This window comes from Sciurus vulgaris, assembly GCF_902686455.1.
Source record: "Sciurus vulgaris genome assembly, chromosome: X".
Classification (NCBI taxonomy): domain Eukaryota; kingdom Metazoa; phylum Chordata; class Mammalia; order Rodentia; family Sciuridae; genus Sciurus; species Sciurus vulgaris.
In genome coordinates, this window is record NC_136471.1 from 125,635,972 (window position 1) to 125,650,117 (window position 14,146).

At 38.7% G+C, this 14,146-nt stretch overlaps 1 protein-coding gene across 1 annotated transcript in view; it reads right to left on the minus strand.

Moving 5' to 3' along the window:
• TXLNG (taxilin gamma) overlaps nucleotides 1-14,146 on the minus strand; it is a 51,280-nt gene that overhangs the window by 13,140 nt on the left and 23,994 nt on the right. Inside the window, exons 3-5 of the mRNA XM_079123198.1 lie at nucleotides 12,106-12,197; nucleotides 5,505-5,675; nucleotides 2,521-2,715 (exon numbers count right to left, since the gene is read on the minus strand). Coding sequence (XP_078979324.1) covers nucleotides 2,521-2,715; nucleotides 5,505-5,675; nucleotides 12,106-12,197 — 458 coding nt within the window. The remainder of the gene's footprint in view (nucleotides 1-2,520; nucleotides 2,716-5,504; nucleotides 5,676-12,105; nucleotides 12,198-14,146) is intronic.

Here is a 14,146-nt window from a genome sequence, read left to right on the forward strand (position 1 = left end):
AGTAAAATAGATGGACTTTATTTGGATCTCCATTCAAATAATTTTGGGGAGATAATAAAAAGATAAGCAGAAAACTCTGAACAGTGACTAGGTATAATATTAAATGATTGTTGACTTTTTAATTATGAAAATGATATTGTAGTTATCTTTAAAATGAATTCTAGGGCTGGGGATATAGCTCAGTTGGTAGAGTGCTTGCCTTGCATGCACAAGGCCCTGGGTTCAATCCAGAGCACGAAAAAAAAAAAAAAAAAAGAATCCTAGGTTGGGGAAGTGGCTGAGTGGCAGAGTGCTTGCTCAGCATGCACAAGGCCCTCCCTGGGGCTGATGCCTAGTAGTAATGCAGGGAGGGGAAAAAAAGCCACTAATGGAATGGTAGGACAACCTAGATTTGCTTTAAAATAATGCAGAGGAGTAGTTCCATAGGCTCAAACCAGGTGATATATTCTGTTTTTTAAGGTTTTTTATTTTCCATAATAGTATTTTTTAAAAAAGTAAAATTTGGTGAGAATGATAACAATGAAAATCTTTTTGCCAGATGTGATAGTGCTTGCCTGTAATCCCAATTACCAGGGAAGATGAGGCAGGAAGATTCCAAGTTAAACACCAGTCTAGGCAACTAAGTGACACCCTGTCAAAAATAAAATGGGGGGCTGGGGCTTTAGCTCAGTGGCAGAGTGCTTGCCTGGCATATGTGAGGCACTGGGTTTGATTCTCAGCACCGCATATAAATAAATAAAAAATAAAGGTCCATCAACAACTAATATATATATGTATATGTGCATATATGTTTTTTTAAATGGGATGGGGATATAGCTCAAGTGGCAGAGTGCTTGTTTAGCATGTGCAAAGTCCTGGAGTCAATCCCTAGTACTACAAAAAAAATTAAAATAATAATAATAAATAAAATAAAATCTTTAAAAAAAAAACTAATGTTTTTGATGTTTTTTTGTTGTTGTTTTATACTGGGGATTGAACCTAGGGCACTTTACTGCTGAGCTACATCCCCAGCCCTATTGTTTTATTTTACCTAGGATGTCACTAAGTGGTCAAGGCTGGCCTTGAACTTGTGATCTTTCTGCCTCCTGAGTCACTGGGATTACAGGTATGTGCACTGTGCCCAGGTTCACAACTAAAAGTTTTTGAAAGGCTGTATGTAAAACTATAAAGTTTAATTGAAAACTGGATAAAGTAACAGATGACACAATCTTTTTTATTGTCAATCTGAGTCAGCCATTTGAATTTATTTGTGTAAGGGATATAACACATATGAAGGCACATCATTTTACTAAATTTAAAGGCATAGAATGCACCATGAACTAAACTGGTCACCACCTATGAACTTCCAGACTAACAAAGTAACTGCAAATGTCTTAAGTGGAAGCAAATGAGCAAGTTCTATATCCTGGACCATTCCAGTAAACATTACTTGAATGGATGTATGTCTGAGGGATTAGAAATAGGTTCCTTTTTTCTCCTAAAAAGTATAAAACCCTCATTTAAAAAAACATCATGGGGCTGATATATATATATATATATATATATATATATATATATATATATATATATATATATATATCCCTGGTAAAACACCTGCTTAAGGCACTTTGGACTATGCAGAGGGAAATGGGGTTGGAGGGGGTGGGGGAAGGAAAGATAGTAGACTGACAGATATGTACATGTATGATTACACAAATTGTGTGAATCTACATTGTGCACAACCATAGAAGTGAAAAGTTGCACCCCATTTGTGTACAATGAATCAAAATGCAGTCTGTAAAAATAAAAAAAATTAAAAACTAAAACAAAAAAACCACACACCTGCTTAGCATGCACGAGGTCCTGGGTGGATCCCAGCACCAAAAATAAAAAGTAAAATAAAGGGCTTGGGGGATGGCTTAGTAGTAGAGTACTTCCTAGCATATTCAAGGACCTGGGTTCAATCTCCAACACTGCAAAACAATAACCTGGAACATTTTTTTAAAAACTCTGAAACTGGACATAGTGGTGCAGGCCTGTAGTCCCAGTTACTTGGAAGGCTGAGGCAGAAGGATCATTTGAGCCTGGGAGTTCAAGACCAGTTTAGGAAACATAGCAAGACCCTGGCTTAAAAAAAATCTGAAATGTAGGACCATGTAATACACTGGTAATTGATATTGTATAGATAGATTATCACAAATGTCTAAGATACAAGCCATTTTGGGGGCCAAATACCCATTATTCATCTGGATAAGGAAAATCATCTTTATGTGAAAACTACCATTTTCCAGTATTATGTGGAAGGTAAGTAGTATTTAACATGTTTCCAAAAAAAAAAAAAAAATCACTAAATCCATGGGTTTCTGGGCCATTCAGTAATAATCCCAATTAAGCCTCCAGGCTGTATAGTTCCTGATCCTTTACTAGAAAATAAATGACTACCACTATAAGCTGTAAAACATTCTGTGATGGCAGTTTTTCTGTAGTTGTGAATGGTGATATTTGTGACAAGCTGTCTAAACCAACCGAGTGCGCCTTTACCTCTTCCCTCAGTGCATACTGCTCAATGAGCTTCTTCAGCTTCTCTCCCAGTTCGATGTTCTCCTGGCGAAGTTTGGCATTGTGTATGTCATGTTGTTCCAGCTGGGCCTGGATTTCATTTAAAGTAATCTGGAAATGTGCCGTTGCTTCTTTACGGCGTTCTTCTTCCTCTCGTGCCTGCTGCATATTTTCCTCCTTAGTATCCAAAATAATTTCTGTTAATAGATCTATAGATAAGATACTCACAAAAGGTGGTGATGTGAGTTAATTTTTGTTACTCTGAAATGTTGCTTATGAGCTCTAAGTCTACCTCCTTACTTATGACCAGAAGATTCTCATTTAATAGCAAGATACGCTGGGCACAGTGGTGCATGCCTGTAATCTCAGCAGCTTGGGAGTCTGAGGCAGGAGTATCGCGAGTTCAAAGCCAGCCTTGGCAAAATTGAGGTGCTAAGCAACTCACTGAGACCCTGTCTCTAAACAAAAATACAAAATAGGGCTGGGGATGTGGCTCAGTGTTTGAGTGCCCCTGAGTTCAATCCCCAGTACCAAAAAATAATAATAATACAAATAACAGCTGGGCGGGGTGGTACACACCTGTAATCCCAGAACCTCCAGAGGCTGAGGCAGGAGGACTGTAAGTTCAAAGCCAGCTTCAGCAGCTTAGCAAGGCCCCAGTAAAATATAAAAAGGGCTCAGGATGTGGCTCAGTGGTTAAGTGCCCCTGTACCATGTTTCCCCCTGGTACCCCCCCGCAAAAATAATACAAATAATACAAATAAATGCTGGTGAGAACACAGGGAAAAGAACACTTATACACTGTTGGTGGACTGTCAATTAGTACAACTACTATGGAGATCAGTATGGATGTTCCTCAAAACACGGCATGGAGCCATCATATGACCCAGCTATACCACTCCTCAGTATTTATCCTAATTTTGAATTAAAGTCAGCATACTATAGCGATACATGTATCCTGTGTTTACAGCAGCACAATTCACAATAGCTAAATTATGGAACCAAACTAGGTACCCATTGACAGATGACTGAATAAAGAAAATGTGGTACATATACATAATGGAGTTTGAGTCAGCTATAAGAATGAAATTATGTCATTTGCAGGAAAATAGATGAAAGCAGAGAATATCATGCTAAGTGAGATTAGCCAGACTCAGAAAGTCAAGGGGCATGTTTTCTCTTGTATGTGAAAGCTAAAGAGAAAAAAAGAAGAGGGACCTCACCAAAATACAAGAGGCTAGTAGAAGGGGATCTGGGGAAGGAAGAGAGGAGAGGAGAGGGGTAAGAGGCAATGAAATAGACCAAACTGAACTGCACATGTATGAATATATCACAATGAATCCCAATGAATCCTGTTATTATGTAAAACTGTAATGCACACAAGAAAATTAAAAAGTAATCCCAGCCTACTTTAGGGCTGGGGTTATGGTTCAGTGGTACAGCACTTGTCTACCATGCGTAAGGCCCTGGGTTCATTCCCTCCAACTGCAAAAAAACAAAATAAAATAAAAATAAATAGCTTACTTTCAACTCTTGGTAGGATAGAAGTGTCAAAAGACCTTTACATGTCTGAAGAGTTACCAGAAGTCCACTCAAAATGCTTTTGTTTTTGTACTGGAGACTGAACCCAGTGGCCCTCTACCACAGAGCCACACCCCCAGCATCACCACCCCACCCTGTTTTGAGACAAGGTCTTGCTAAGTTGCTGAGACTGACCCCAAACTCACCATTCTCCTGCCTCAGCCTCCCAAGTTAAAGGCGAGCACCACCATTCCCTTGCTTCAAAATGATTTGTTACAGGGAAAAACTACCACCTATCTTAAGATCTAAATCCAAGGATTCAAAAGCAAAGAAATCAATGGCTCCCACATCAGAAGATTCCTTTCTGTGGCATCAGGAATTGAACCCAGGGGCCCTTAACCACTGAGTCACATCCCCAGCCCTTTTTATATCTTATTTAGAGACAGGGTCTCACTGAGTTGTTTAGAGCCTCACTAAATTGCTGAGGTTGGCTTTGACCTTGGGATCCTCCTGCCTTAGCCTCTCAAGCTGCTGGGATTACAGGCTGCACTTCTGCCTGGCAGAAGATTCATTTTTTGAGTGCTCCTATACCTGGGGCCTTGGGGAGTTGTTGCAGGAAGGGTATTTTACTGACGATTCTGCTCAAAGTCCTACTGCACTGTACACACAGACAGGTCTGTTCCATTATAAGAGACAAATTCCTTTCTGTGACGCTGCTCTTTTCCTCTTCACCTGTGATATCAATTCATCTCTGGGTCCCTGCTCACTCTTCCTTTATAATTGGCCAATGCTACTCTGAAAGTACTTAGCAACCAATAGCTGGGGGTGGGCCAGGGCATTTAGGCAACCCAGCCTTGATGTCTACTTGAGAGCTTGACAGTTCTCCCCTCAGACACACTACTCAAATATCTTCAAATAGTTTGTCATTTCATGGCAACTTTGCATACACAGTGATCAACTACATCAGTACTCAGCAGAAAACAGGCAACTCTGAGCTTCTTAAGCCTGGCTTTAAGCAATACATCCATGGGTATATAAACATTAATCTCATGTAGGCTCCTTTTGACCAAGTATGAGGAACTAAGGAGTGCTCCCTTGAACGGCAAACCAAAACTCATGTAGAAATGTTGGTCTAAGGGCTGAGGTTGTGGCTCAGTGGTAGAGCACTTGCCTACCATGTGTGAGGCACTGGGTTCAAGTCTCAGCACCACATAAAATAAATGAATAAAATAAAGGTTCATCAACAACTAAAAAAAAAAAATGAAAAAGAAATGTTGGTCTACATTGCACTGACCTCACATATGGCATCAGTCCAAGCAAAGCAGAAAGAAGGTAGTATTTCTGTCTCCAAGCAGAGACATGGATTTATTTCAAATAGGTACAAGGTGATTATAAAACCAGCTGCGTAAGTCCCTCCTGAAAGACAGGAAAATGAACCAACTAACCTTTAAGGTCTTGTTATGACGCTGAAGTTCCCTGCAGAGAGACTCCAGTTTGCTTCTTGCCAAGATAGCCTTGCTGTGTTCACTCTGCAAGTGAACTTTCTCTTTCACGATCTGGGCTTGCTTCTTCTGCAGAATCTTCATTTGCTTCTGAACATTCCTGCTCTCCTCCAGCTAAAATTAACAAGGACTTGACATTTAGGAAGTACAGCAAAAAAACTCAGCATTATGGCTTGGAGAATCATAGTGAGAGCTATGTACTCTTCAAAAAGCCACATATGAGGGGATAAGGATGTAGCTCAGTGGTAAAGCACCTGCCCAACATGTGAGGCCCTAGGTTTGAACCCCAGCAGTCCCCTACCCCCAAAATTTCAGACACTGCAGTATATTTTATTTAAATAGTTTCATGCCACACAACAGTCCCAACCTCATTTCTTTTCAAATTGCAATGTGAAAGTAAGCAAATTTAGGGTGACCAGAAAAAATGATCTTGATCTCTTTTTTTTTGGGGGGGGGGCTTAGATATACTTAATTTTTACAATGACATTTTATTATCCAGTTTAGCTTTATTATCTAAGTTTTATAAAAGAAGTACATGATCTGTCAGAGACATTAGATTGCCCCAAATTCCACCAGACACAGTGCATACCTATAATGCCAGCGACTCCAGAGGCTGAGGCAGGAGGAGTGCAAGCCCTTTTTAAAAATTTTACTTCAAAGCAGGGTAAGTTAGCCAGCTTGGCCTGGAACTTGTGATGCTTCTGCTTTAACCTCCTGAGTAGCTGGAATTACAGATGTGCACCACCACACCCAGTTATCTCTTTATTCTCTTATTTTTTTAAAAAAGCTAATGTTTTAGGAATCAACACTGAATTATTTTTCTAAAATAATACCCATAGACTATTGTACTGAAACGATCATCAGAATTTAGAACTCAATAAAAGTAGCACTCTGAGTGAAAGGAATTGCTGCAATTTTAGGTTTGAGGCAAATGAATCTATTTCAAGGTTAAATCAACACTGGCAGAGAAGATGGCAGCCTCACTGACCTTTTGGTACAGCTTTTACTGAAGAAGAAAATGATGCTGAGTCACAATTTCAAGGGCAAGAGTGCCATCTTGTGGTCTATCAAAACATCTAGCATCCTTACAGGTGATAAGTTTATAGATATTTAAAACAACTTTGCTGGAATTTCTGCAGGAAAGTCATTACTTTTGAAAAATAAAGGTGTAAAGTCATCTTCCTATGGACTGTGGGTGGCAGTGCAGGTTCAGCTTACAGTGCCTGAGACAGTCCCTGGGTAAGTAGCTTCCCAGTCCACCCTGACAATGTCACCCCAGTCCTAAATCCTGTGTTCACATTCCTTTGCTTTCCTTTTTAATGTTACTTCATTTCATCATATATACTACTAAGAAATCTTTTTTATTTTTAATAAAAATAATGTTACTTCCTTTTTAATGTTACTTCATTTCATCATATATACTACTAAGAAATCTTTTTTATTTTAGTTGTTTTGACCATGTGGTGACTAGTAGAACCGAGGAACTGAATTTTATCATTTCTGATTTATATTAAAATTAAGTAGTCACACATGGCTAATAGTGACTGTCTTAACACATGTTTCAACTATTTCTAAGACTAATCCACACTGAGGGCATGGAGCTATAGATAGGGAATTAGCAATTTTTTTTTTCTACATAGGGCCACCAAGCAAATATTTAAGGCAGGCCACATATTAAACACTTTAAAAATACAAAACCAAGCCAGGCACTGTGGTGCACGCCGGTAATTCCAGCAGCTTGGGAGGCTGAAACAGGAAGATCACAAGTTCAAAGTCAGCCTCAGCAACTTATTGAGGCCCTAAGCAATTCAGCAAGACCCTGGATGTAGTTCAGTGCTGGGTCAGCACCTCTAGGTTCAACCTTCAGTCTCCCCCCCACAAATGAATACCTTCTTAACTTGTAGGTAGTGTAAAAACAGACTTTGGGGTGGATTTGGCCCATAGGTTACATAATCTCCACTTTTAGCTCAATGGCAGAACTCTTGCATACATAGCATGCATAAAGCCCTAAGTTCAATCCCCAGCACCACCAAACACAGACAAGCACAAAAAGCCACCCCACCCCCACCCCAAACCCCAATACACATTTCATTACTTCATCAATCCCTCCCCTGATCAATGGGCATTAGCACTGTTTTCAGGTTTTGTTATCAGTCGCAGCAGTATGAACACTCTCAGATGTGTTTCCTGGTATACACACACAGGAATTTCTTTTGGGTACAAAACGAGAAGCAGGGTTGCTAGGCAATGATTTCTGAATGTTCAGTTTCATATGATATTGTCAAACTGTTTTCCAGAATAGCTGGCAAATTTATATTTCCCTAAGGAATATGTAAGAGATCATGCAGATCTTTGAATCCTATCTAAATCATAGTATTATCAAATCTTTAATTTATGCCACTACAATGGACATAAACTGGCATCTTACTGTGGTTTGAATCTGCATCTCCCTGATCACTATATAAAGATAAAACATCTCTTCATGTGCTTATGTGATTTTAATTTATCTTTGCACCTTTGTTTTTCCACTTCTATAAAATGCCTCTTTAATATCGTCTGGGTTATTTGTGATTTCACTATTCATTTGTAGGTATTCTTTTGGGTATATTGATACTAAGTCTTTGCTTGGTATTGTATTATTGGAAATATGTTATCCTCAGTTTGTAACATCTTCTTTCTTTAAAGGTATCTTCTGATAAGAAGTCTGAATTTCAATAAAGCCAATTTGTGCAATCTTTTCTCTGACAGTACCTCCCTTGTGGTGAGGAATCATTCCTTAACCCAAAATTGGGAAAATATTTACCTATTAATAAATCTAAATAATATCTAAACTTTTTAAACCTTACTTTTGACATTTAAGCCCTTAATCCATTTGAAATTGTATATGGTACATAAGGAACCACTTTTATTTTTCCCATAAGGATAATGCCTTTTAAAGTTTCATTAACATTATAAGAATCCCAGCTACTCAGGAGGCTAAGGAAGGAAGATCACAAGTTCAAAGACAGCCTCAGCAATTTAGTGAGACCATATCTTGAAATAAAAAGGATTGGCTCAAAACCTACTACTACAAAAAAACAAACAAACAAACAAACAAACAAGTTAAGGATGGCAAGATTCCTCCAAATCCCCAAATGCATCCGTAGATCCCATGAAATGCTCTCCAAAATCTCAAATGGAAGATCACCTGAGCTCAGAAGTTCAAACAAGCCCCTGGCACATAGCAATGCACCATCAAGGAAAAAAATCCAAACTAGTTCTTTCCCCCAATGGAACCACTAAGATGAATTCAAAATTTACAGAGTAAAGAGCCAAGAATAGCCAATATACTACTTTTTTTGTGTGGTGCTGGGGATTGAACCCAGGGTCTTGTGCATGTGAGACAGGCCCTCTACCAACTGAGCTATATCCCCAGCCCACCAATATACTTCTGACAAAAAGAGTAATAGGAGGATGTACTTACCCAATTTCATTTATTATTACACTATATTTATCTACATACACTGACTGTTGAATGTAAAATAGCATTACAAAGTACTTAGGGATCAAGTTAATGGTATCCACACTTAAAAACAAAATGCTATGATTTCCTGAGCCCGTGAGATCTGGTGAACATGGCTGGCCACCAGTTCTCCCCAATGGATGATCCCAATTATAGGGCAAGAACTCCATTCCACCTGCTCCACATAATAGTTCTATGCACCAGTGTAATGAGAAGGGATGATACAAGATGATCCATCACCAAAAGACAGGGATAGTCACGGCAAATGGGAAACTACTGGAATAATCCTTGAGAAAAGGCTAATGCCTTAAGTGGTCTCACTGCTATGTAACCTATACACTCTACCTTTTAAATGAAATGAGTGCTGTTTTAAGAAATAAAGATTTAAATTTTTTTCTGAAAATGCCAAATATTCATCTTTCATGTTTAGCACAAATCTATGGCAAAGAGAGATTACTCACTAGGCAAGTCTTCAACGTGTCACATCCTAAAACTAATACAGCAATTAGTACCAATGCTTAACAATAACCATATGCACACAAGGATGACAACAAAAGTCACACACAAAAACGCCCTAGAACCTTGCTATTTCGAGTATAATCCAAGGTCTGGCAGCATCATCGTCATCCTGGGGCTTGTGAAAGTGCAGAATCTCAGGCCTGACCCAGACCTAGTGAATCAGAGTGTGTATTTTAACAAAAGTCCCAATGATTTGTTTGCATTCAGGGTGGTATAGTTGTAGACATTTGTGTACATTTGAAAAGAAATATCCCAGTCCTGCGCAGTAGGAAATGCCAGTGGCTCAGGAGGCTAAGACAGGAGGATCATGAGTTCAAAGTCAGCCTCAGCAACTTAGCAAGGCACTGAGCAACTCAGTGAGACCCTGTCTCTAGTTAAAATATTTTTTAAAATGGCTGGGGATGTGGCTGAGGCTGTAGCTCAGTGATAGAGCTCTTGCCTAGCACATGTGAGGCACTGGGTTCAATCCTCAGCACCACATAAAAATTAATTAATTAAATAAAAGTATTGTGTCCATCTACAACTAAAAAAAAATCAACAAAAAATGTCTGGTGATGTGGCTCAGTACTAAAGTGCCCCTGAGTTCAATCCCTCGTACCAAAAAGAAAAAAGAAAAAAGAGAAGAACCATCCCAGATGACTATATGCTCTTTTTTCTCTGAATCCACTCATAGCAGGCTGCTACTCTCATGTCACTGGCCAAATAGCTACACTTCTATACTGCTTTTTCTGATTTTTATCCTTCTACCCATTTCTTTCTTTTGCCTTTTTTTGTTGTCTTTTCCTACCACTTCTTGCATGATTCTTCCCATGTGAATGGCAATAACAGGGACTGGCTTCCACAGCAAATAGAAGCATTCCTTTCCTGAAGCCAGCGATCCACCACATTGTGTTTTCTGCCAACTTTGCATTTGTGACTTTTCTGGGCCACTTTCACTGATGCAGAATTTCCTACTGTTCCAAATAGTAGAAGGTGCCAGACTGTGGAATGTCAGCCAAGCAGGGTAGGCCTGGACCACTCTATAAACTAAGGGAAAGTAAGTCATTCATTAAGTAATCAATAAACAGAATTCATATCTTTAAGGTGGAGGGAGGAATCTCATGAAAATTGAAGGGAGATCAGTAGAACAGAGTAAAGGGACCAGGGCAAGGGAGGATGGAAGGAAAGGGAAAAAATTTGGGAATGATAGTAGCCAAATTATATTGTGTACATATTAAATATATTAAATTATATTGGTGTGCATATACAAATACATAACAAAAAATCCCACCATTATATACAACTGTAACATGTCAATAAAAATGGTGAAAAAAATTTATTTCTTTGAGCTGGTCATTGACAAAAAGTAATAGCTTATAATATTGGAATAGCTGCTAAAAGGAGATTAAAATGTATACAAATTTTAATGATAATTCACCTAAATATTTCTCAAAAGGCAACAATTGTAGCATTTATATTAGAACCATTAATTATAAAAGTTTCCCACGACCCTTCCATCAAAAGGTTCGATGACTTTCCAATTCTTCAATTAAATTGGGATGGCAGGGTCTCCATGTTGAGACTGCTTTCCAAAATGATAATTAACGCTATTTGAAATACACAAATGCAGAACGAACTCTTTGATGAGGTTGATTTCCTTGGAAGATGGAAAAAAGAATAGTTGACACACAGTACATGCTAAATAAATATTCCCTGAGACCATTTCATCTCAGAGACCATTTCATCTAAACCACAATTTCAATCCAAATGGTTATAACCTTCGTCTCTAGAATTCCATTAGGAAAAGTTAAATACAGGAACCACTATACCCCAGCACCTCAACACAGCAATGAAAAGGCTAACTTAGAACTCTAAAACTGAGCTTTAGAAAATCTATGCTAGCTGGGCATGGTGACATGGGCCTGTACTCCCAGCTCTGGGAGAAGCTGAGGCAAAATGATCACTTGAGCTCTGGAGTTTCAGACCAACCTAGGAAACAGTAATGAGACCCCCATCTCAAAAACAACAACAACAAAAATCTATGCCACAGCTTAGCACTATAATGTTCTCCATCTATGAACTCACAAAATGAAATTAGAGGCAATCAACAAAAAGCCCCAAGAAATCAAATTCTCTCCTTCCAATTTAGAATAAAACACAGTTTTACCTTTAAAGTTAAAGCAAGGGCTGAGGTTGCAGCTCAGTGGCAGAGCGCTTGCCTAGCATGTGTGAGGCACTGGGTTCAATTCTCAGCACTACATAAAAATAAATAAATAAAATAAATGTCCACTGACAACTAAAAAAAAAATTTTTTAAAGAGGTAGGCTGCAACTGTGGTTCAGTGGTAGAGCACTTGCCTAGCATGTCTGAGGCACTGGGTTTGATTCTCAGCACTACATATAAATAAATGAAATAAAGGTCCATCTACAACTAAAAAATTTTTTAAATAATGAAGTCAAAGCAAAATTATATTTTAAAAAGCTTATCAAGGCACACATTTTGCTCTATTTCATATGGCCCTCTAACCCTTGATTTAATACTCACAAGATCAGCATATTTCTTACAGAGAGCTGCCAGCTTCTCCTCTGGGGTTGAAAGGGTGTTTAGGGCTTGCATCAGTAATAAAACTTCTTTTCCTGATAATTAACAAGATAAGAAATAAGTCCCGGAAGAAGAAGAAGATCAAATCTAACCTGCTAATTCTACTAACACTTGCCATGTTTTCATATCCAAAGTAAAGTAACATATCTACAACTGGGAATAAGATATTTACCAGCTCAATTAAGAAAACTATTTTGGAGACTAAGGGTGTGGCTCAGTGGTAAAGTGACTGCCCAGCAAACACAACGCACTGGGTTTGAACCCCAGTACCACAAAAAAAAAGCTATTTTTAAATTCTGGATTAGCAGGCTCCCCTCTACTCCCCATCCACACCCCAAATTTCTTCACTCACTCATTAACACTGCTATTTCTAAGAACACTTGTTGAAAGCTTAAAAATTCCCCTAACCACTGATGTCCAAGTTAAGACAAAGGGCAAATTACAAAGGGCACAGAATATTTTTAAGTGCTTCCTCCTAACCAAATACAACTACAGAAGCAAGTTCAAAGGGAGTTTCAGTTGGCACTATGCTTTGTCTATCTAAAACGCATATAATTACTGGTGACACGTATCTTTTCCTGTGAGCAATTAAATAACTTATTTTCTAGTGATTTACTAAGTATATTCCTTGTGTTAGCCAAGGTTAGTGCAAATAGAAGCACACAATAGCTCTTCCCTTGGGACAAAGGGCTTAACAACAGTATTTTAAGGACTTTGGCAGGGAGAAGCAGTTAGCTGAGAAAGGAGGGGACAAATGGTGTCTCAGTGTCTCAGAAGAGATCTGGAATGTTCATAGTAGTATGGTCATAGAACAAATGGTGCTTCAAAATAAGTGATAACATTTTATTTCTTAAACTGGGTGGTAGGGACCATTTTTATTTTTTTAATATTTATTTTTACATGTAAGATATTACATTATAATACATATCTTAAAATGACTTTGGTGCCATGCACAGTGGGGAATGCCTATAAACCCTGAGACTCCAGAGGCTGAGGCAGGAGGATCAAAATGAGGCCAGCCTCATCAACATAGTGAGACCCTGTTTCAACATAAAAAATGGGAGAGGGATATAGATCCCCAGGACTGTGAAAGAAAAGAACGAACAAATGAACTTCGGCATCTGGTATGGGGGAAAAAGCAGGCTGATTTCAAGAAAGAATACTTTTGGGCTGGGGTATACACGTCAGTGATAGAGCACTGGATTACCATACAGGAAACCCTAGGTTTAATCCTCAGCGTTGGGAGAAGAAGAGAAAGAGAGAAGAGAAGAGAAGAGAAGAGAAGAGAAGAGAAGAGAAGAGAAGAGAAGAGAAGAGAAGAGAAGAGAAGAGAAGAGAAGAGAAGAGAAGAGAAGAGAAGAGAAGAGAAGAGAAGAGAAGAGAAGAGAAGAGAAAAAAGGAAAAGGAATATTTTTCAGGCCAGGGATGGTGGCAAGGGCCTATGATCCCAGCTAATCAGGAAGATGAGGTGGGAGGATTCCCTGAGCTCAGGACTTTGGGGCCAGCCTGAGCAACATAGTAAGACCCTGTCTCAAACAAACAAACAAAAACTTGGTCAATAAGAACACTGAGACAATTAAACATGACTACTGAGTATGGTCAGAAATAATGATAATGTCACTTATACTTTTACGAAGATTTGAAAACTATCTTTTTTGACATAATTTACATACCATAAAATTCATTTTTTGTTTATTTATTTTTCATTTTTAGAGATGGGGTCTCTAAAGTTCCAGACTGGCCTTGATCTCCCAGGCTTAAGCAATCCTCCTGCCTTACTCAGCTTCCAGATTAGCTGGGACTATAGGCTCTCACCACAGTGCCCAGATACAATTCACTTTTTAAGTGTACAATTTAGTATACTCACAAGGTTGTATAACCATCTCCACTATCTAATTCCAGAACACTTGCATTACCCTAAAAAGAAACCCACACCCATTAGCAGTCACTCCTCATTCCTCTATCCTCATCAGCCTTTGCAACC